Here is a 24,179-nt window from a genome sequence, read left to right on the forward strand (position 1 = left end):
TGAGAGACACTTTGTTTAGACCTGTTGAAACAACTAAAACAGGGAATTTGGGAATCCAGGGTTTCTACACATGTAGAAGCTGTAAAGCTTGCAAAAATAGTAGAAATAAGAAAGAATGCATCTTGTCTTCAGAATGCAAGCCATATGTGATTAAAAAACATACCTCGTGCAACACAGAGTACGCAGTATATGTTTTATTTTGTCCCTGCTGTCTGGCTTATATTGGAAGTACCATCCACAAGGCAAAAATACGGATCTTAGAGCATTTGCGTGCAATAAAAAAACTTGGATAAAGCCTACCCTATAGCACGCCATTTTCAAAGCCATCATGAACAAAACACAAATTTATTGAGTTTTGCAGTATTGGATTTTGTTAAAGCAAATATGAGAGGAGGAGACCGATTAAAAGAACGCCGCAGATTAGAGTCTAAGCTCATAATACAATACAAGACTCTTACCCCTTTAGGCCATAACGTCGACGAAGAGTTGACTGTACATTTAGGTTAATGTGTCAGTTTAAGGGTAGAGTGCTCAATTCTGTACATTAGTGAGTCCCCTTAGTTTGTTCAGTACTGTCTAAAGCCGCCGAGCCGGATGTAATTTTCACAGTTTTTTATGGTATTAATGTGGTAAAATCTGGTTTTATGTTGTTTTTTCATTTTAAGGTGATATATTATTTTTTGTTTATTGTAGACTTGACTTGATTAAGTCGAAGAATCGGTGATGAAATATAGTTCAGAATTGCTAGTGTCCATCGTATCTTGTAATTTTGAAGCTCAGCCCACTTGGGCATGATTTCATTCTTAGACGAACTTATGATTAGCCCACTGGGGTTTAATTGGCAGCCAGTATCATCACGGAGATTTAAAGGACTATGTAATTTAGTCCACCAGGACGTCCAAGTTTATTTTGTGAAATTATGGAAAACCCACTGGGGTTTATAATGTTCATCCTACGTTTATCATGCATTTGAAATATGCGTTAACATTTTAGTGATAATATGGATGCTAATGGCGATATTGTGGCGCACTGTCACTTAAAGTGATAACTTTATTTACAATGAGCATGAACATATACAATAATTAAATTCGTTAAATTGAGACACATAAAACGCAATTGCTTTACAGTTCATCCTAATATTTTTTGAAGTATGATTTTTCACATTTATACTCATTACATGTGTAATTTTGTTTATCTTACGTTTGTTAATAACAAGTTGAGTCTGTCTTCACTCACTATGGTGACAGGTCGTCACAAGTGTTTTCATAAAATGGAAAGCAACATAGGGTCAGGCACTCGTGAACAAGGGAGTGATCCTGAAATGCGTTGAGTGTTATTCTTGCCAGACCTAGTGCTTAAATAAATGTTGGTTTGCTGCATCAACCTCGTGGGTGTCCGTGACTGCTGTTTTTCGCAAAGGAGAACCGCCGTGGAGTATACATATATATATTGCTGTTGGTGTGTCCTTGCCTCAGGGCGAACTTTGGACTGGATATATATATATATATATATATATTGAAGGAGGTGTTCCTGGGTCTGCACAAGCAGCGGGGAGTTATTCAAAGTTTATGACTATAAAAGGAACATCCTACAATACAGAACTATGTTCTTCTATAGTCACTACCAGGGTGGAGCGAAATAGACACGGAGCGGCACAATGCCATGTAACGGCCCAGGGGCTATGCTGAAAAATCTTCCAGATTTAGTTGGCAGAAGGTGAGGATCAGCGGTTAGAAGTATCCATCAGAAAACGAGATTAGAAAGATATATGGGATCCCTCAAACTTGGGCATGCTCTTCTACCCTCCAAGAGCTGCTTTCATATTTCAAAAACTTGTATCAGCAGAACCAATACCTTACAGATTTAACAAAAAACGCAAAGTTAATTTAGGGTTACAAGAAAAAAACAGTGTTAATCTGTCATGATGGAAATTGCTTCTGAAATCAGGGTAAAGTTAAACTAATTAGAAAATATTGTAGCTTAAGTTATTTAGTTAGACATGGGGGACAGGTTCACACATCTTTTTCTGTGAGCAAATACATGTTACACCTGGGTCAAGCGTGATCTGGGCCTGCAATTTCAAGATTAGTAGAGACAATTCCATTTGTTAATCTGTCAGCGCCCTTATTTTCTCCTAAATCAATGGTATGAAGAATTTTTCGGAGGAGGATGGAATTAGTGATGTTCCTAACTGACTTATCTTGGACTGAATGCTGTGATGTCCTTTCTAACTGCCGTATTAATTGCCTGATAAAAGGGGGACTCCTTCCAGTAGCCATGGTGCCACTCTGCATTTATTGCATTTAATATGTGCGTGAAAGGTGACAAGTGTCTCCTTTAGAGGGTCTAGTTAAGAGGGAAAAACCTTCTAGGAAACATTACTAGTTCTTTATTATAGACTAGCTGCCCGCCCCGACGTTGTTCGGGGATGAAAATGAAAGTCCTGAAAGTTCTTTTTTACCTGTGTAGTTGAGCAGTGCATACACGGTAACACTAGTTGTTCATTGCAGCCGAACATGTGCCTCTGCTTGTCCAGCCAGTGTGAGGAAGCGCCACAGTGACTGCGTTTTAGCCCCGTTGCTACGCTGAATCACCTCAGCACCCGAGCAATTTTGGTAACGTCTTTGTCAGCTCCAGCCATGAACGTGTTTGTCCGCTGTACCTGACGCCACTGCAACATGCGAACTGTGTCAGCCGCAAACGTGTTTGTCCACTGTAGCGCCACTTAGATGGCCCACATGGCGTCAACGGCCAACGCCCACAACAATGCTAAATGCACCGTCCACTCGTATTGGAACGCTAGTCCCACCCAGAACGCTTCTCGGATGCAGTGCAATCCAGCTTGGTTTTGACGAATGCCGCGCCCAGCTTGGTTTTGACGAATGCCGCGCCCATCGCTCTATGCACACGCCCCCAGCACAATGCACGCTCCAACAACAGACTACTCAGAACGCTTCTCGCAAGCGGTATAATTCAGCAGGGTTGGGTTTTGACGAATGCCGCGCCCATCGCTCTAAGCACTCGCCCCCAGCACAACGCACACGCCCACAACGGACTACTTTGCCCCTAACGTTCTTTTCCCCTTATAATGTATATGGTGGGCTGCTGTATAGCCTATGTCCATCTGCTGATACTGTGTTTTGCAATGCTGTATTGGGTGTTTCGATTGGCGCTGTAGTTCCTGAGCTTACCCGCCTCAAAGGTTTGGGCTCTCTCTTTATAATATTAGTATGGATGATTAGTGATGCAGGAGTTGATAAACAAGGCACCAACACTACCACGAGATAGGACTGAGAGGAACAAGTTATGTACTATCAGCTCTTTCTCGTGAATTCTCTATATTACCACAAACACCTCACCTTTATAATATCCCCAGGAGCCAGACTGGATATGAAGAATTTTTCAGCAATGTTCGGTAGATGGTGTCATGTGGCTCTGCAATGACTCCACACGGCCTGGGAAGTGACGGATCAGCACACCCCTGTGCGCTGATGTCACTTCTTGTGTATTTCTCCTTCCACACCCTCAGACATGGAGCGTGGAGCATAGAACACATTTTCTGAGAATGTGTGCTTGCCTTCTGATATGGGATGTTTATGATGGTAAAGAAGTCACTCAACCGAATGGGGTGGCTTGAGTACAGTGATCCACCAGAAAAAAGTATTACAGAAGGTTAGTAACCTTTTCTTCTTCTAGATACTTCTAATCACAGATTTTTCACCTTTAGAAGTGATAGCACAGAAGTATCTTACAAAGTTGGAGAGTCCGTCGGATAAACTCAGATCAAAAAGTCATATAGGGCCATGCAGGTAGAGTGACCTTCAGGCTAGATCAGACTGTAATGGCATCAGTGTTTTGGGAACATCAGTACCACCACGTCACAGCTAGGTAAATGTCTAGTACAGGTACCTAAGCCTACTTTCAGGAACATTTTGTTTTTCAGAAATTGAAGGTAAAAATACTCAATGTACTTACATATAGAAGATTCCTCTAGGCAGCAATAAGCGCAGAAATGCCTTTGCATGCTGGTTGGAGCAGAAGGGGAGCATGCTCCTCACCACAATCTGATTGCTAAAAACACACACCCTTCCCCCACCGCCAAGGGTAAGGCTCATGCCCAGGTGTAGACTGTAATAAGGTTTACTATTAGTGGTTTCATGTTTACATTCAAGACTCTGAGATACATAGTACAAGGCATCATGGGCCAAGAAGATGACATTCAGAATACAAAGTCAACAGAATAACTTGAATGAGTCAGAATAGCTTACAAAGGTTTCAGTTTTAACAAAATTCCCACGAGCTGGGAGGTGTTCAACCAACTCTCGAAGGCGGACATCTTTGAGCGGATGGCTATGTATAAACTCTCCTCCCACCTCACTGGCCAGCTTCTAACCCTCCTGGCAAAAAAGCTCAATCATGCCCTAACCACTCTTTGGTCTAAGATAATAAACAGCTCCCTTATGAGGAGTTATGCCTGACTGCCTCAAACTAGGTCAAGTCATGCCACTAAATAAAATGGGTGCAGACTCGAATTTACTCAATAACTTCAGACCTGTCTCCAATTGTCTCTTCCTAGCCAAAATTCTCGAGAGATGTGTTCTCTTATAACTCAACCATTACTTTGACAACAACAATCTTTTGGACCTTCATCAATCAGGCTTCAGAAAAAGATGCAGCACAGAACCAGCCTTTCTGAATATAGTAGATGACTAAGAAAAACTAAAAGGGGGTGATGGACGGAACGTTGACAATACAAACACTCACCCCCAGTCAACTGATCTGGGTTTAATCCATCACCGTTCTTTAGCTCACTCCCCCACCCCAGCCCAGACATGGCCATATGCAAATCAGTCTGACCCTGTACCTCATGGGAACAGTCCAGCCCGAACTGCCAAGCCATGTCTTCCCTGGACCGGAATCAAGCTTCCCAGGACCGGTTTCTGGCATTACAGCCGTCTTCAGCTGGGCTTGCTTGAATCCAGTGGCAAAGTGAGCAAGGGACTCACATCTGAGCATACCCTGCCAACTTAGGGCGAACAAAGAAAAACCAAAGGGGGTGATGGACGGAGCGTTGACAATACAATCACTCACCCCCAGTCAACTGATCTGGGTTTAATCCATCACCGTTCTTTAGCTTACTCTGCCACCCCAGCCCAGACATGGCCATATGCAAATCAGTCTGACCCTGTGCCTGTGCCTCAAGAGAACAGTCCAGCCCGAACTGCCAAGCCATGTCTTCCCTGGACCGGAATCAAGCTTCCCAGGGCCGGTTTCTGGCATTACAGCCGTCTTCAGCCGGGCTTGCTTGAATCCAGTGGCAAAGTGAGCAAGGGACTCACGTCTGAGCATACCCTGCCAACTTAGGGCGAACAAAGAAAAACCAAAGGGGGTGATGGATCGGAGCAGACAGGGTAGTCCTATGTTGGTTCACATCTTTTCTACAAAACCGCTATTAACAAATAACCAGTTACCACAGACATTATTAGCACTGGTCTATAAAGGGAGAATTGAAATGTAGTACCTTGCACTACAATGCTCATGGTTAGGTCGCGTTATGCCCACTTGCATTCTAGTTCATTGGTTCTATTCTATTCAGGATTTCATGTTAATCATTTTTCTGCTTCTGTTTGGACTTTATTGTCATAGTGCTTGCTCTTTTATATTTAGCATGTTTTTGATTTAGTACTTAAAATATTTGATTTTTCCTCCCTTGCTATGAACTTTTTACTCACCTTTTCACAATGTGCAGTTCTCTTTTTGGTGCCTTATCTTTTAGCAGGCTAGTCTTTATTCATATCCTTCATCAGCACTAATTATTTCTTCAGCAGACCACTACGTACTCCTTAGAAGACTCTTGATCTGCATCATTAAGGCTGCCACGACACAGTAGTGTGTTGAAGACGTCTAGCTTAACACTTAGCTTCTAACACTCATCTTCAAGTGTTAGAACAGGGATCCCTCTCTGTACACACGTATCAAGCTACCAAGTATTAAATGCCTCCTCTTTATCGACACTTAAAAGTATACAAGTACAGTGAATTTGCAGCCACAAGGTGAAGGCCATCCTCCTCCATTAACCTCTATTGATACCCATTGGCCGAAAGTAGAGTCCACTTCCACAATGATATATTCAGCAATCCCTTTTACATCACAACTAAAAAGCACAATAGGGCAGACAGAGAAACACAGAGGAGGCAGATTTAACAAAACCTTTAAAGTCACACTTTCACTGAGGATCTGAGAAGACCTCTGAAGGCAAAATCGTAATATAATCACATTGGTGGTGCACAGAAGAGAAGCAGACTCATTGCCAGTCCCCACAGTCTTGGATGTGTGCTAACAATATAAAAAGTACTGTTTTTGCTAACAATAATGTACTTTTGTAGGGTAGAACAAAAAAGAAGCAGCTGTTAGGTATACAAATTAAACAGGGTACAGAGAATGCATCATCAATGTACGTCATAACCAGTCCTAATAGCAGCACTCTGAAATATGTAAACAACAAAAGGGGCTACAGGGCAATTCGGAGATTGAAGGAATTCACAATGCATCGTCATTCCTTAGCAGAAACAGTACATGTGAACAGGTACACGCTAAGAAAACAGTAAACTGTTCACATTCTAAGAAGGCACAGAGACGGTTAGAACATGTGTAATTAGGATATGAGGGATCTGGAGCGTCATTTAAAAAGTACTGCTAAGGGCAAGAGAGGGCATGAACACATTACGTTCCTAGAATGGCAACGAGGATTAGATGGTTTAACACTTCTTGTCTCCTTACAGGCCCTCTTTTATTCAAGAGGTTTTACCAAGAGTGGAAAGACTAAGGAAGACCTTCAACTACTTGGCATTTTGTACCACATGTTCCTTCCTCTTCTGTAACAGCTTGTGCATGGAGGGTCATTAGGAAGAGTAAGCCCTTACAAGTGATTAAAGCAGGGTCATGGAATCCACAGATTGTATCATAATACCCTAACCAGGGGTAAAAATGGTTGACGATTGCATGGTTCACACATGCAACAGAATGTTGACTTTGGACTGGAAAGTACATGTTAGGAAGCCTGGAGTGGGCGAGGGCCACCGAAGAGAGCGAGGGTCACTGAAGAGAGCGAGGGCCACTGAAGAGAGCGAGGGCCACTGAAGAGAGCGAGGGCCACTGAAGAGAGCGAGGGCCACTGAAGAGAGCGAGGGCCACTGAAGAGAGCGAGGGCCACTGAAGAGAGCGAGGGCCACTGAAGAGAGCGAGGGCCACTGAAGAGTGCGAGGGCCACTGAAGTGAGCGAGGGCCAATGGAGAGAGCGAGGGCCAATGGAGAGAGCGAGGACCACTGGAGAGAGCGAGGACCACTGGAGAGAGCGAGGACCACTGGAGAGAGCGAGGACCACTGGAGAGAGCGAGGACCACTGGAGAGATGTCATGGCAAGCAGTAACGGTACTCACTTTTTCTTCCTGCGATACTCTCAGGAGCAGAATGAAGAATTATTCCTAATGGAAGAGTTACTTGCCTGTGGTACCGATATATCTAGTAGAGACACAGTCTAGCCGCAGATTCCTTAGCTTAGAATATCTCCCCAGGCATCACACTGGATCAGGAAACTCTTTTTTCCCCAGCAATACCTCTGCACGCCGGGAGGCGGTGTCGTCCGGCTCCGTCCTGACATCATCCACGGAAGTGACGTCAATGGAGCCATATAAGGCCCTATTGGTGTGCTGACATAAGTTTTCTATAGGAAACATTTCCGCGCCACAACGCGGAGCCATGGCAAAAACTGCGATAGCATAGGAACAGTGTGTGATAAAACATAAAAACAAAATCGTTGAAACAACAATGAAAAGTAACATAAAAATGAGAATCATATTATGTAGAATGATAAACAATAGTAAATTGAGAAGCACCCAGTACCATGAGGAAATTGAAAGGAGCCCACAGAGCACTTGCTGCAAGCAAGGGTATATGTGTCATGCCATGCTCCATCTGGAAGGGGTTCCGGCTGCTGCACGAAAGATATGACAAGACAGTCCCAGCCCGTCACCACAGTAGGTAGGGTAAAAGAAACACTACACTGAAGCAACAGGCTGCAAGACAGGTGACTAGAAGTGAATGACCTGAAGAAAGTACACTACACCCTCACTTCTGGGATCAAGGGACCGTATTACCAAAGAGAACCCAACCAAACTGAGAGCCATAGATAAAGGAGGCACAGACGTGGGTGGTGGGAGGGAATGAAAAACATAAGAACTCCACGCATGAAGAACACAGGTGGAGCAACTTGAGAAGACAGTGAAAAGCAGAACGTGAACCGCTTAAAAAATGTGGACGAAGTGGAGAGTCAAAGGCCTGGATAGCCGACCAACACCCCCTTCACCAAGGAAGGTGCGAGAACACGCCATCAACCAAACACTAAGACGGAGGGGAGGCCGAAGGGCCCCACACAGAACTACACACCCTACCCCAGAGTGAGGTGCGAAGGCACACCTCCGGAAGGCCAAGACCACCAGAAAGTGGGGCTAGATAGAAAACACCACCTGAAAAGGTCTTCGCAGAGCGGGGACGATGGGCGGGCGTTAAGGAATCTAGCCGGCTAGACTGTCTCTACCAGATATATTGTTACCGAAGGTAAGTAACTCTTGCATCTGATATACACATCTAGCCACAGTTTCCTTAACTTAGAATAGATATTCAAGCCATACCCTAGGAGGAGGGTCTGCGAGACAACCATCAAGTTTCAAGAGAACCGTTTCGTCAAAAAACTGAGGAAACATGGTGGGAACCGCAATGCCTGGGTAACTGACATAAGACCCAGGAACCTCCGTAAGGAACCAGAACAAGGGACGGCAAAGACATCACAATCCCGCGATGGACTGGGTAAGACCTGTACTGTGCAGACACAGTTTAAAGGTCAGTGCCAAAGTAAAAAGAGTGACCCCTACAAGAAGGAGCCTTGCACAAGGCCCCATGATCTATGAAGAGGAAGGCCCAAAGGAGCCAAACAACGTGACAATGGTAGAACCTACAGACGGAAAATAGAGCACAGAGGATGGCAAAGGGAACGGGACAGTGGGAAGACTGTCCGGCCAAGAACAGGAGCCGCAATAGGAGGATCGTGTGGGTATGAAAAAATACATTTTAAATGTGTACCCCTTAGGACATGAGACAACAGTGGCAGGGCCGAACCCAGATTATAGGGGCAACCAAGACAGAAGAGGTACTATCAAGTAAAAGCGCAGTAGGTAGGCATGCAACCAACAGTTCCAAAAGGGACCACTGTGCAGGGATAACCGGCAAAGCCATGAACACATAGAAGACTCCAGTCCGAAGGAGAGAGTGAGCAAGAAGTCCCAACACTAGGGCAGAAGGAACCTAGTATGGAGCCCCTCTGTGGTGTGTAGAACCTACGCCATACACACAGGCGACAGGAATGTTGCCACATATACGTGAAGTGACAAAACCTTAAACAGGGGATCCGCTCAATAATTACACTGTATCGATGAGTGGAATAACAGTCCAGAACAACAGTACCCTGAGGGGGAGAAATCTGAACTCCCGTGATGCAGGGAAGGACAGAGACCACGATACTTGCACTAAAGAATAGACAGAAAGCTATGAAAAAATGCACTCACAGTAATGCCACTGAAAGAAGCAACCCTGGCAAAAATACAGGTGTGACAAACCTCTTTTGAAAAAGTGGGGAAGGGCGCCCCTACGGAAGTAGGAAAGAACCACGGACAAACTGTAGACTACCAAAGGAACACGCTGAGAGAAACCAATCCTATGGATCTCACCAGAGGAGACATACTACAACAGTAGTATAGACAAATCACATCAAAACGGCCTGGTAAGGAAGTGTTGCAATATAACTTCCAACAAAAACCCCACATAGGGTAAGGCACAACCCTACAAAAGAACGGTAAACACAACTAAACTAGCTGCAGCAGAACATGAAAATAACATGGCCAAACAGCCACACAACCCAGAACATCTGTAAACCACATGGGGTAATGGAAAAGAAAGTGACGGTACCGCCACAAAAACAAGAACCCTCCATGAGAATTAAGACCTGTGAAGACAACCAAACATAGACAAGAGGCGCCTGACCGCCGAATCAGCAGGGGCGTCAAAAAGAGTGACCCCATTAAAAGGTAGACCCCAAAGTTGCTCTTGAACATGCTCTGGGAAGACGCCATCGCGCAACCACGCATGGCGGCGTATGACCACCGATCGGGCCATAGCCCTACCGACGGAGTATGTGGTGTCCATGGCAGCCCTAATCGAAAATTGTGCCATATTATGGCCATCACGGATTATGCGGGCCAGATCGGCATGAGAGCTCTCCACCCAGGAGGGGAGGAGCAGCTCTGTTGCGTTTCTGAGGGCAAAAGTAGGCCAAGCAAACACACACACAGTGTTGAGGGACCTGAGTGCGGAGCTTGTGGATGCGAACAAATCGCAGCCACATGACTCCAACCACTGAGACTCCCCGAGTGGAAAGATGCATTGGAACCGAAGTGGTAGAGAGAGCTGCCTGAACCACAAGACCTCCAGCCCCAGGATGGAGGGTCATACAGGTGGGGTCATTAGCAGTTGGCCAATGGCGATGTGCCACAGAGCGCTCTACAGGGTCCCCAGAAGAGGGCCTCGCCCATGTCCTGAGAAGGATGTCAAATAACGACATCGGCAACAGTGGCTGCACGTCCCCCACACCTTGGTGGAGAAGATCCAGCAAGGGTTCCGGAGGTCTAGACATAGAGGGGGGCTGCATCCTCAAAAGGTCGGCAGCCCTACAAAAAGCCCTGATGAATGTTCCGCTTGCCTCAGTGGCCCCATGAGACGGGGATAGTAAGTCGTCAGTAGGTGACGGACACAAGCTAAGCCGGCCACTTAACAGAGGCTCAGCAAAAGGATGAGCAGCCCAAGGCCCCACTTGTGCCCCCTCGGAGAGAATTGAAATGACTGAGGGGTGGGGAATCCAAAGGGAGTCCTTCCTCCACCAATAAAGCCGGAGATGGCACCGGCGGCGAACAGAGCCGATGCAACGTCGAGCCGGCGTCGGCGACCTCTGAACAGGCCTTGATCGCCCGAGTCGGGCCGGCATCGACAACCTAAGAAAAGGCCTTGACCATCCAAGTCGATCCAGCGTCGACGGCCTCTGAAAAGGCCTCGACTGTCCGAGTTGATCCAGCGTCGACCTCCGAAAAGGCCTCAAAGGTCCAGAGTCGGACAAGCGGCGACTCAACATCTTCCGAGGTGGGAACCTGCGGAGAGACAGTGCCATGCCCCGCGCTGCAACCCACTTCAGCTACGCCTCAGGGAGCCCCGGGAGGCTGTGCGACAGCGCTGTCATAAGGCGAGACCTCGTGGGATGGCACTCCGGGCAGTGTCCCGACTTCGCTGCAACTCTGGAGACGGAGTCAAGGCACTCGGTCAGAGCAGAGGGTAAACCCGCCGGCGGAGACCCGATCTGAGTCCCTACCCCCCCTCCCCCCTGTGGAGTCCCAAGGCGCACCGGGGAGGGGGGGGCAAAGTCAGAAAAGACTGCAGGGGCCTTCAGTAGTCCTCCATCTGAGGCAGAGTTGCCCCGGGACCCGGAAATGGGGGGTACGCGGGGTCCGACTCCTGAGGGCCCAAGTCTGGTAAAGACCGGGAGTCAACATGATGTCGACGCGAAGCCGACAGCCTCTGCGACTTCCGTCTATGCTTGCCGGAGATAGGTGAATGATGGCGCTAGTACAGAGACCTGCCCCGAACAGGAACGTGTACTTGTGCCGCATGGACGGCTCTGGCAAAGGAGACCTGCATTGCGTGGGGTCCGTACGGGACATCCGAGCAGTCAGCAATTTCATGCAGGGTACCGGAAGGGATTTTGGCCACAGCGGTCGGCAAGCGTCGCACTCCACAGAGTCATGGTGCTCCCCCAAGCACCACATACAGATTTGGTGTGGGTCCGTCGCTGACATTTGTCGGGAGCAGAACCAGCACAGCTTGAAGCCCGCAAAGGGCATCTACACACTGTTTCTCGATGCCAAAAGGGTGTCAAAAAGGCCAGTAGATAACAAAACAGGCCAGAGGTATCACTTACCCGGATCCTTGTTAGGACACGGAAAAAAATAAAATTGACGTCAGTACACCGGGAGGGGTTTTTATGGCTCCACTGACGTCCCTTCCGTGGACGTCAGCACGCCGGGAGTGGCTTATATGGCTCCATTGACGTCACTTCCGTGGACGACGTTACGACGAAGCCGGGCGATGCCGCCTCCCGGCGTGCAGAGGTATTGCTGGGGAACAAAGATTTTCCGGATCCAGTCTGACGCCTGGGGAGATATTCTAAGTTAAGGAATCTGCGACTAGATGTCTCTATCAGATTCCTTAAACAGGTCTTCCCACGAACGCCTATACAGCAAGCGATCGCGTGAACCCTGCCGGGGAAAAGGGGAAGACGACAAAGACGACACTGCTTCGCTGTTGTCTGGGTTCACCGCTCTTGCTCTTCCTGCTACGCACTTCTGTTGTGTCTCTGTTGTGTTGAATCTCTCGGTCTCTCTCTCATGAACTGTTAACAGGTAAGAACATCATTAATTCACCTTCTTTGCCTCCTGTGTTCTTCTTATACGTCTCTTTTTCACTCAAACCAAATAGTTGTTCACACGCATTCGACTCTAAATGGGTTTCCTGCAATGAGTAGATGTGGGCATCCGTGTTTTTTAAGTATTCGCAGACCCTGGATTATTTCCTCCCTCCTAGACCATTCACATTCCATTGAGAGGATTTTTATACCAGTTGACCTACTCATGACCCGACCAGTACTAGCCATGCATCTAGAGCTTTAAAAAAATGTGGTAACTTTATTACGTATGATCCCTCCCAATCCCACCCCCAAGGAACCCTTCCTTCATACCTGGCGATGAAGCCGCCTTTAGGGGCCCCATGAAGGCAACAATTGACTGAATTATCCTCTGCTAACCTAAAGGGCGACATGATTTAATAGCTTCCCCTGCTACAACTAATAGTGATTAATCTAGTAAATGTAAGTGCCTATGCTAGTAGGAAATTCCTATATTTTATATGTGGTTTTTTATTATATATATTTTTTTTCCCTTTCTCGCTTTAAAGAAAAAAAAATTAACCCTCCTTATTATAAGATTCTGCACCCATCCTATCGCTGTTCCCTCCTTCTCTTCTTCACTCGTACTCTTCTCAGATCTCACCCCAAATCAGTGTCCACCTACCCCCCTTTTCCCTTATGGACCGGAGTGGGATTTCTCAATCTCATTTTATTTCTGTCTCATTTGAGATCGTCAACGTCTTCTGGCTGACTGAAGTTGTACATTTTATTCCGCCACATAATCTTTAATAAGGCAGTGTACTTCATTTGAACTTGTGCCCCGAATGATCTCAGTTCAGGCATTCTGGATCCTAGTTCCCACTGCCTCTGGGCTGTTCTCCTCCAATATCTGATCGAATTTGATATGGGTTAGCCCGATGTTGAAGAGCAGATCGAGATAGGCATCTACTATCTATTAGTTCCTTGACGCTGTAAGTCTGGAAGTTAACGAGGATCTTCCTAGGGGCTTTTCTGTCCGTGTGTATCTTAAAAGGGTCCCTGTGCACCCTTGTATCTCCGCCTCCAGATCAATATCAGGCCGATCTTTTAAAACTCCATCCCTTAATAACTTGCAGACAAACCCCTTGATGTCTTCCTGCTCTTCCCCTTCTGGAATCTTCAATATTCTGAGATTGTTCCTACGGGCTTGCGTCTCTAGTCTCTCCAAATCCATTGCAAGGGATCTATTCTGGGCTTTTAGGGCATCAATATCCTTGGAGTTCCCCTGAACAGATTCTGACAGAGTGGTAACTTTCAGCTCAAAAGTTCCTGTCCGGGTGCAAATGTCATCCAGTCTAGACTCGAGGAGGTCAAACCTATCAGGGATAGCTTTCTGGTTACTCTCGGAAATTTCAAACTTAGTCATTAGGTCCCCCCTCAGTGATTGCAAAAGGGAACCCAACCTATCTCCATCCAGACTGTCTGACCGCTGCCGATTCCCCCGGACCTGAACATCCAACGAGGGCTGGAGCTGAACAGGTATCTATGGATGACAATGAGTACTAACATCCGCTTCAGGTAATAGAAGCGGAGAGTCCACTATCGCTAATGACACCTGGGGGGCCTGTAAGGCTCGTGGGGCTTGAGGAGAATGTGGGTAAATTACATGACTGTCTACCGACTGACCCGCAGAGGCGTCAGCGATAGAACTTTGGAGATTCCGCTGCACTCCCAGAGTCAGGCCTACCTTCCAAGAGCGTATAACGATTTTCTAGTGACAAGCCTCTATGGTTTAATTTCACTACAACTATATTGCCAAGAACTTGTACTTTTATTTAAACTGATATCAATTCAAAAAGTTTCGAGAAAAAGAACTTCTACATCTATACATTTATAATTAGTTTTTTTGTTTCTTTGTTTCTTCTGTTTTAGATTGTACTTGCAGTTTTTGAGAAGCTGCTGCTACAACTCTCGAGCTCTGCGGTAATTTCAGATAAGTGGTATCTTTCTTAGAATACTGGGTTATTACGATACTGCCCTCAGGAAAACTACTCGTAAACTCAATAAGCTCTAGGGAACAAGGAACTCACTGAAAACTAGCTTACTAACCGCCACTCTTGAATCAAAACACTACCCTAAAACTAGTTGCTACGCATGCACAAAAACGTCCTACACTGACACATGTCTGAACTACGCACTTGCGTGGGAAACCTTCACAAGGTAGAATTGTTGGTGAAGTGCGCAGCTTAGAACTCTGCCAGTGCACTTCACTGCCGACTCTGCCCTCGCGCCTAGAGCCAACTGCGAGAGACTAATGGAGCAACCTCCGTGGCATTCCTCCATCTTTTGCGGGCTCTTCCCAAGACTTGGCAGCCCGTAACAATTATTCTGGTTCTCCGACGAACCGGTAAGCATTTTTGTATGAACCTGTCGGGGATGATTAAGGAGCAATGTAATGAGCTCTCCCTAAATTTCAGCAACTTGACAAGAGATTGAGGACTACTGAAGAGATCAAGGACCACTGAAGAGCTCGAGCACGAATGAAGAGAGAGAGGACCACTGAAGATATCAAGGACCACTGCAAAGATCGAGGACCTCTGAAGAGATCGAGGACCTCTGAAGAGATCGAGGACCTCTGAAGAGATCGAGGACCAGTGCAGACAGAAAGGACCAGTGCAGACAGAAAAGACCAGTGCAGACAGAAAAGACCACTGAAGAGATCGAGGACTTCTGAAGAGATCGAGGACCTCTGAAGAGATCGAGGACCTCTGAAGAGATCGAGGACCTCTGAAGAGATCGAGGACCTCTGAAGAGAGAGAGGACCTCTGAAGAGAGAGAGGACCAGTGCAGACAGAAAGGACCACTGAAGAGAGCAAGGACCACTGAAGAGAGCAAGGATCACTGAAGAGAGCAAGGATCACTGAAGAGAGAGAGGACCACTGAAGAGAGAGAGGACCACTGAAGAGAGAGAGGACCACTGAAGAGAGAGAGGACCACTGAAGAGAGAGAGGACCACTGAAGAGAGAGAGAACCACTGAATAGAGAGAAGACCATTGAAGAGAGTGAGGACTACTGCAGAGAGCAAGGACCAGTGCAGAGATCGAGGACAACTGAAGAAATCGAGGACCAGTGCAGAGAGAAGGGGCCACAGAAGAGAGAAAGGACCACTGAAGAGAGAAAGGACCACTGAAGAGAGAGAGGACCACTGAAGAGAGAGAGGACCACTGAAGAGAGAGAGGACCACTGAAGAGAGAGAGGACCACTGAAGAGAGAGAGAACCACTGAATAGAGAGAAGACCATTGAAGAGAGTGAGGACTACTGCAGAGAGCAAGGACCAGTGCAGAGATCGAGGACAACTGAAGAAATCGAGGACCAGTGCAGAGAGAAGGGGCCACAGAAGAGAGAAAGGACCACTGAAGAGAGAAAGGACCACTGAAGAGAGAGAGGACCACTGAAGAGAGTGAGGACCACTGAAGAGAGTGAGGACCACTGAAGAGAGACAGGACCACTGAAGAGAGAAAGGACCACTGAAGAGAGAGAGGACCACTGAAGACTGAATAGATAGTGAGAATACCCACGACTGAGGAAGAGACCATCATAGGGGTTGAGGTCCCTCTTATCTCATTCTGATTTGTATTGTAATCAAACCAAATGTAACCGCTGCCTTTCTCTCGATTTCTTTGCCTTTCTCTGGTGAGGTCTGTTTGAGAGATCCGTGTACAATTATGAATTTAGTTAACATTAGCTAACGTGGTGCTTTTGCTCACAAATGGCTGTGGATTCGTTCAAAGAAATGCAAAAATGTGCAGATAAAAAGTAGTTACCGTGAATGTTTCTGCAAGGTCACCAGTAATCCCAGCAACAGCAGCTACTGGCAGTGATGGTCCATCATAGGCAGGTGGTGCTTTAGTGGGAGGAGCATTAACAGACACTTTAGCATCTTCTACTATGGTGCCATCTTGATTTGGAAGCTTGACTGACCTTTGGGGAAAGCAAAGCAAATAGCGTTATTGCCCATTCATTCTGATGTAAACAAAAATAAAATGGTACTCGACAGAGTTGTGAACTCCAGCTCCAGCGCTAATTTAACTGAGCATAGTCACCGTACTTGAAGTCAGCATTCATGATCCCGCTACTGCCTGCTAGCAAGATAGGTCAGCACCTGTTCTCCCTCCCACACAGGGTGCTATGAAACAAACTAACCAGAAATGTTGAGCAATTGAAATTAAAATCCACATTCTACCATAATTGTTGCCAAAATCAATAATGCTAAACATGGAAATATAAGTAGTAATTGTCCGGGAAAATCGATTTAGCAGAGAGTGGACAAGTTGTCATTAGATCATCATTACTTTGAACCTTCAAGTGATAAGAGTCCACCAAAGAAGTAAACTCCAATAAGAAGCACAATCGTAGTAGGCACCAAATATGTAGGGTATTAAAAGTACTAAGAAGTATACATGGGAGAAACCAAAATCGACTGCTACCTTTAGGCTGAAAGGGTACAATGCTTCATCCGCCTACGAAGGTTATTGCTAGGGCTATTGCAGAGCCTTAAAATCCTTCTCCTGCTACATGCAGCACAATGTAATGCTTCATAACAATGAGCTTCTGCACTGCCTGAGGAAACTGCCCTCATACTCAATGGTGTGCCACGCACGCACACAAACGCGCACATACACACACACACGTGCGTGTGTGTGCCTGCGCTCAAGCACACACACGTGCACACGCATGTGAAAGCACACATACATGTGCACACTTGCGGACTCACAAGCATGCACGCACATGCATGTACACACACACACACATGCACACAGCGTGCACACACAGACAAGCGCATGCACACAGGCACACACACGGACACACACGGGCGCAGGCACACACACATGCGCACACACATGGGCACACACATGCCCGCACACACACACGTGCATGGATACACATGTGAGCACACACACGCCTGTCACACACACACCAACCCACACACACCTGCCCACGCACACACACAGCCGTCCACACACACGTACATGCATACACACACACACACACACAAACACTCATCTACTGCCATTTGGGTATTAAACGCTCACTGTACACACACACATGCATACTAGACATTTTCACAGGATGTCAGCACGAGTTTCGGGAATTAACATAACAAGGGAACATTACACAAGAGGGTCATTAGACTCGTGGACAGAGAAAAGATCTGGTCAGGCTATAAATCAAAAAACATGTTATGGTTCCACCACCACCTTACGTGAGATGTCCAGGGCATGCGTGGTGTCCTCCTCCTAGTCAAAAGACAGATCCTAGACCTTGCATTATCACAACAGGCCTAGGACTCAGCCCACTAGCTAGATAAGTGTAATGCCAGGGCCAAAATAAAAGTCAGGATACCAGATTCACATGCAGTTTGGCACTCAGGGCAAGGGTACATCACAGTTTACCATACAGTGCAGGGGGCGTTCTACTCTCAAAAGGAACTGTCTCTATTTTTTTTTTATCTTGCTATATTAATCTCCTACAGCCACACCATTAAATGTAAAAGTGTAATTCTTCTCAATGCTGTGTCCTGAATAGCCACAAAGAACTCCTATAATATATAGAGAGTTTCATCCATGCCCCAAGGTAGTTCAGTTGTATTGCTTAGGGGGACTTGAGTCAAAGAATGAGGCACAAGAGGTTCCAGATTAACTTTCCTCTGACTGTGGAATAGAAAGATCAATTACCCAAACGTAGGAAGAAAATGGCCCAACTGCCCTGTTACAGTAAAAGAGAGATATAAATGGCTTGCTGTGGGGCCCTCACAGCAAACCAATTATGTCTGTTATTCAGTGCAACTCAGCCTTCTGCACCATTGGCCTTAGTGACTCTAATACTCTTAGCCAATAGGCTATTTCCCAGCATCAACTTGTGGGAGGGACTGACAGAAGGGAATTGATGATGGAAAAGAGCCCAAGAACTAAAGTAAGTCAGTTCAGCTTAGGCGTAACTTTACCCTACTCCTACTTTTTGATTTTTACCTAGAGAGAGGAGGTTGCATTGGGAAGCTTCAGCCTCGGCTCCGCAAGAGAATCACCCATCCTCAATGGCTAAATCAGCCATGCATCCCCAGGAGGTTGTATTGGGAAGCTTCAGCCTAGGCTCCCCAAGAGAATCATCCATCCTCGATGGCTGGATCAGCCAAGCAGCCCCAGGAGGTTGCATTGGGATGCTTCAGCCTAGGCTCCCCAAGAGAATCATCCATCCTCTATGGCTGGATCTGCCATGCAGCCCCAAGAGGTTGCATTGGGAAGCTTCAGCTTCAGCTCTGCAAGAGAATCGCCGATCCTCGATAGCTGGGTCAGCCATGGGGCCCCAAGAGGTTACATTAAGAAGCTTCAGCCTCGGCTCCGCATGAGAATCACAGATCCTCGATGGCTGTATCCGCAATGCAACACCCAGGAGGATGCATTGGGAAGCTTCAGCCTCAGCTCCACAAGAGAATCACCCATCCTCAATGGATGGATCAGCCATGCTGCCCCAGGAGGTTGCATTGAGAAGCCTAAGCCTCAGGCTCAGCTCCACAAGAGAATCACTCATACTCGATGGCTGGATCAGCAATGCGGCTCCAGGAGGTTGTACTGGGAAGCTTCTGTCTCCGCTCTGCAAGAGACGCACCCATCCTTGATGGCTGGATCAGCCATGCGGCCCCAGAAGGTTGAATTGGGAAGCTTCAACCTCGGCTCCACAAGAGAATCACCCATCCTCGATGGCTGGATCAGCCATGCAGCCCCAGGAGGTGATATTGGAAAGGCTCTGCAAGAGAATCACCCATCCTCGATGGCTGGGTTAGCCATGCGGCCCAAGGAGGTTGTATTGGGAAGCTTCAGCCTCGGCTCTGCAAGAGAATCACCCATCCTCGATGGCTGGGTCAGCCATGCGTCCCCAGGAGGTTGCATTGAGAAGCTTCAGCCTCGGCTCCGCAAGCGAATCACCCATCCTCGATGGCTGGATCAGCCATGTGGCCCCTGGAGGTTGCATTGAGAAGCTTCAGCCTCGGCTCCGCAAGAGAATCACCCATCCTCGATGGCCAAATCAGCCATGCAGCCCTAGAAGGTTTCATTGAAGCTTCAGCCTAGGCTCCACAAGAGAATCATCCATCCTTGATGACTGGATCAGCCATGCTGCCCCAGGAGGTTGCATTGAGAAGCTTCAGCCTCGGCTCCACAAGAGAATTACCTAACCTCAATGGATGGATCAGCTATGTGACCCCAGGAGGTTGCATTGGGAAACTTCAGCCTAGGCTCCCCAAGAGAATAATCCATCCTCCATGGTGGGATCAACCATGCAGCCCCAGTAGGTTGCATTGAGAAGCTTCAACCTCAGCTCTGCAAGAGAATCATCCATCTCGATGGCGGGATCAGCCATGCAGCCCAAGGAGGTTGCATTGGGAAACTTCAGCCTAGGGTCCGCAAGAGAATCACCCATCTTCGATGGCTGGGTCAGCCATGCAGCCTCATGAGGTTGCATTGAGAAGCTTCAGCCTCGGCTCCGCAGGAGAATCACCCATCCTCGATGGATGGATCAGACTTGCAGCCCCAGGAGGTTGTATTGGGAAGCTTCAGCCTCAGCTCTGCAAGAGAATCCCCCATCCTCGATGGCTGGGTCAGCCATGTGTCCCCAGGAGGATGCATTGAGAAGCTTCAGCCTCGGCTCCGCAAGCGAAACACCCATCCTTGATGGCAGGATCAGCCATGCAGCCCCAGGAGGTGATATTGGAAAGGCTCCACCTGAGAATCATCCATCCTCGATGGCTGGATCAGCCATGCAGCCCCAGCAGGCTGTATTGGGACGCTTCTGCCACAGCTCTGCAAGAGACTCACCCATCCTGGATGGCTGGATCAGCCATGCGGCCCCAGGAGATTGTATTGGGAAGCATCAGCATTGGCCCTGCAAGAGAATCACCCATCCTCGATGGCTGGGTCAGCCATGCAGCCCCAGGAGGTGATATTGGAAAGGCTCCGCAAGAGAATCACCCATCCTCGATGGCTGGGTCGGCCATAAGGCCCAAGGAAGCTGCATTGAGAAGCTTCAACCTCAGCCCTGCAGGAGAATCATCCATCCACGATGGCTGGATCAGCCATGCAGCCCCAGGAGGTTGTATTGGGAAGCTTCTGCCTCAGCTTTGCAAGAGACTCACCCATCCTTGATGGCTGGATCAGCCATGCAGCCCCAGGAGGTGATATTGGAAAGGCTCAGCCAGAGAATCATCCATTCTCGATAGCTGGATAAGCCATGCATCCCCAGGAGGTGATATTGGAATGGCCCTGCAAGAGAGTCACCCATCCTCGATGGCTGGGTCAGACATGCGGCCCCAGGAGGTTGTATTGGGAAGCTTCAGCCTTTGCTCTGCAAGAGAATCACCCATCCTTGATGGATGGATCAGTCATGTGGCCCCAGGAGGTTGTATTGAGAAGCTTCAGCATTGGCTCCACAAGAGAATCACACATCCTTGATGGCTGGATCAGCCATGCAACCCCAGGAGGTGATATTGGAAAGGCTCCGCCAGAGAATCATCCATCCTCGATGGCTGGATCAGCCATGCGGCCCCAGGAGATTGCAGTGGGAAGTTTCAGCCTCTGTTCCGCAAGAGAACCATCCATCCTCGATGGCTGTATCAGCCATGAGGCCCCAGGAAGTTGCATTGAGAAGCTTCAGCCTCTGCTCTTCAGGAGAATCATCCATCCTCGATGGCTGGGTCAGCAATGCAGCCCCAGGAGGTTGTATTGAGAAGCTTCAGCCTTGGCTCTGCAGGATAATCATCTATTCTCGATGGCAGGATCAGCAATTCAGCCCCAGGAGGTTGTATTGAGATGCTTCAGCCTCGGCTCTGCAGGAGAATCATCCATCCTTGATGGCTGGATCAGCCATGATGTTGGAAAGGCTCCACAAGAGAATCAGCCTTACTCGATGGCTGGGTCAGCCATGCAGCCCTAGGAGGTTGTTTTGGGAAGCTTCAGCCTCGGCTCTGCAAGAGAATCACCCATCCTCGATGGCTGGGTCAGCCATGCGTCCCCAGGAGGTTGCATTGAGAAGCTTCAGCCTCATCTCTGCAAGAGAATCCTCTATCCTCGATGGCTGGATCTGCCATGCAGCCCCAAGAGGTTGCATTGGGAAGCTTCAGCCTCAGCTCTGCAAGAGAATCGCCGATCCTCGATAGCTGGGTCAGCCATGGGGCCCCAGGAGGTTACATTAAGAAGCTTCAACCTCGGCTCCGCATGAGAATCACAGATCCTCAATGGCTGTATCAGCCATGCAACACCCAGGAGGATGCATTGGGAAGCTTCAGTCTCGGCTGTGCAAGAGAATCATCCATCCTCGATGGCTGGATCAGCCATGCAGCCCCAGGAGGTTGCATTGGGATGCTTCAGCGTAGGCTCCACAAGAGAATCATCCATCCTCAATGGCTGGATCAGCCATGCGGCCCCAGGAGGTTGCATTGAGAAGCTTCAGCCTCGGCTCCGCAGGAGAATCACCCATCCTCGATGGATGGCTCAGACTTGCAGCCCCAGGAGTTTACTTTGGGAAGCTTCAGCCTCGGTTCCGCAAGAGAACCATCCATCCTCGGAGTCTGGGTCAGCCATGCAGCCCCAGGAGGTTGCATTGAGAAGCCTAAGCCTCAGGCTCAGCTCCACAAGAGAATCACCCATCCTTGATGGCTGGATCAGCCATGTGGCCCCAGGAGGTTGCATTGCGAAACTTCAGCCTCGGCTCCGCAAGAGAATCACCCATCCTCGATGGCTGGATCAGCCATGAGGCCCCAGGGGGCTGAATTGGGAAGGTTCAGCCTCTGCTCCGCAAGAGAATCACCCATACTCGATGGCTGGATAAGCCATGCGGCCTCAGGAGGTTGCATTGGGAAGCTTCTGCCTCGGTTTTACAAGAGAATCATCCATCTTTGATGGCCAAGCTGGATCAGCGAAGACAGTTAGGACGAGTAGCTGAGTGCGGACAGGCGAATGGCTTGGAGTGCCTGGTGCTGTGGCCTTGGAAGCCCCTGACCTTGCTGGAGGTGTACTGGGGAAGGTGTATCGTAGAGTGAACGAGCTGCACTGCACGTAGGGCCCAGGACTGCAGAGATCCCATTAGTCTTCCACTTCCCACTCGGACTCTTCAGGATGCATACTTAGCTTAGGATCAAAAGAGTAGAGATAAAACCTGAATCCTGATCTAAGTGAAGCTGGAAGGGATTTTCCAGCTTCTACTTTAGCTCTTCTTGGTCGGCTTAATCAGGCCAACATGCTGTGGGGTCCCTCATGCCTGATGGAGGACTTCCTAGAGGATAGACCTGAGGAGGCACTCTGGGTGCCGGGATAGCCGTCAGGGAATCATTCAGTTCTGCCAGGGATACTGGTGCATACTCTTGCTCCTCTGGAAGTGGACTGGAAGGGAAGGTAGCACTTCTTGGTGCGACACGTTTCAAAGGTCTTGGTAACCTCACAAAGAATTCTGTGTGTTGATGCCCCAGAGAGGCTTATACGCACAGACGCTATGTCTAATACTGCCTCGAAACGGTAGAGTACCTTCAAGATGACAATGTGAAAAACAAGAATGTAATAGTAATAAACAGTACATGATTTAATGGAAGGGCACTGGAATTATGCGATTCTGAGGCCACTTTTTTTCATACATATGGATTTGCCACACATCCCACAAAATCCATCGTCTGTTGCATAATCTGCAATTTGTAACACAATCTTTTTTTCTATCTAAAACGGATCAAAGGGTACTAAAAACGTAGTGATATGTATTTGTGTGCAGTGGAAGCCCCTTCGTAAAGGTTAACTGGTTATCTTTCATTTGCTTATTTCTGTATTTGGTTGTTAAACTGGTACTAATGAGGTGAAATCTTTCCCCAGAGAGTATTGCAGTACGTAAAAATGACAAAATATTGAATAAATACTATAAAAAATGTGTCACATTACACCGCATAAATTGCCTTTTCTTGCCACACAATTTACTCAACCCTGCCACATAATTATGTGCTACGGGGCTGCATAATTCCAGGGGCCCTGTTTATTGGGTTGAAGAGTTAAGCAACACAATTTTTAATAGCTACCCAGAGGTTTAATTAATTTAAAAGCTACTCGTTTGCACACTATAAGAAGGTCCAATGACACCACAATGTGGGTTATCGTTTCGATTACAGATCGTGTTTAAACAGACATGTTATAGTCCGCGAGGCAATGCTATCACTGTACTGTATATTATTATATATATATATATATATTACCTACTGGCGATAGCCAGTAGGTATATATAGTTAGGATTTTTTTCCTATGGGATTTTTGAAAATTCTATGTCGAATAACTTTGGCGTTTGAGGACAGAATTGGCTGAAATTTTCAGGAAAATGGAACATTTTGTTTCTGAGCAGCCCCTGAAAATTTGGGGGGGTTTCGTCAAGGGGGGGCTGAGAAAAAAGGGGGGTCCCAAAACGTGTTTTTCCCATGCAATTTTCCATAGGGCGGTTGGCCTCACTTTTAGCCTGAACGGCTGAATGGATTTACACCAAACTTGGCAAAATTGTAGGGACTGGTAGCCCGATGTGCCTTTGCTATGTCTCAAGATATAGGCTCCAGTGGTTTTTACA

The 24,179-nt window shown here is 47.6% G+C and overlaps 1 protein-coding gene across 1 annotated transcript in view; it reads right to left on the reverse strand.

Annotated features, from left to right (window-relative positions):
* Positions 1 to 24,179, reverse strand: part of CFAP43 (cilia and flagella associated protein 43) — a 753,224-nt gene that overhangs the window by 686,204 nt on the left and 42,841 nt on the right. The window contains exon 5 of the mRNA XM_078643733.1: positions 16,364 to 16,520. Coding sequence (XP_078499859.1) covers positions 16,364 to 16,520 — 157 coding nt within the window. The remainder of the gene's footprint in view (positions 1 to 16,363; positions 16,521 to 24,179) is intronic.

This window comes from Lissotriton helveticus, chromosome 5_1, assembly GCF_964261635.1.
Source record: "Lissotriton helveticus chromosome 5_1, aLisHel1.1, whole genome shotgun sequence".
Lineage (NCBI taxonomy): Eukaryota > Metazoa > Chordata > Amphibia > Caudata > Salamandridae > Lissotriton > Lissotriton helveticus.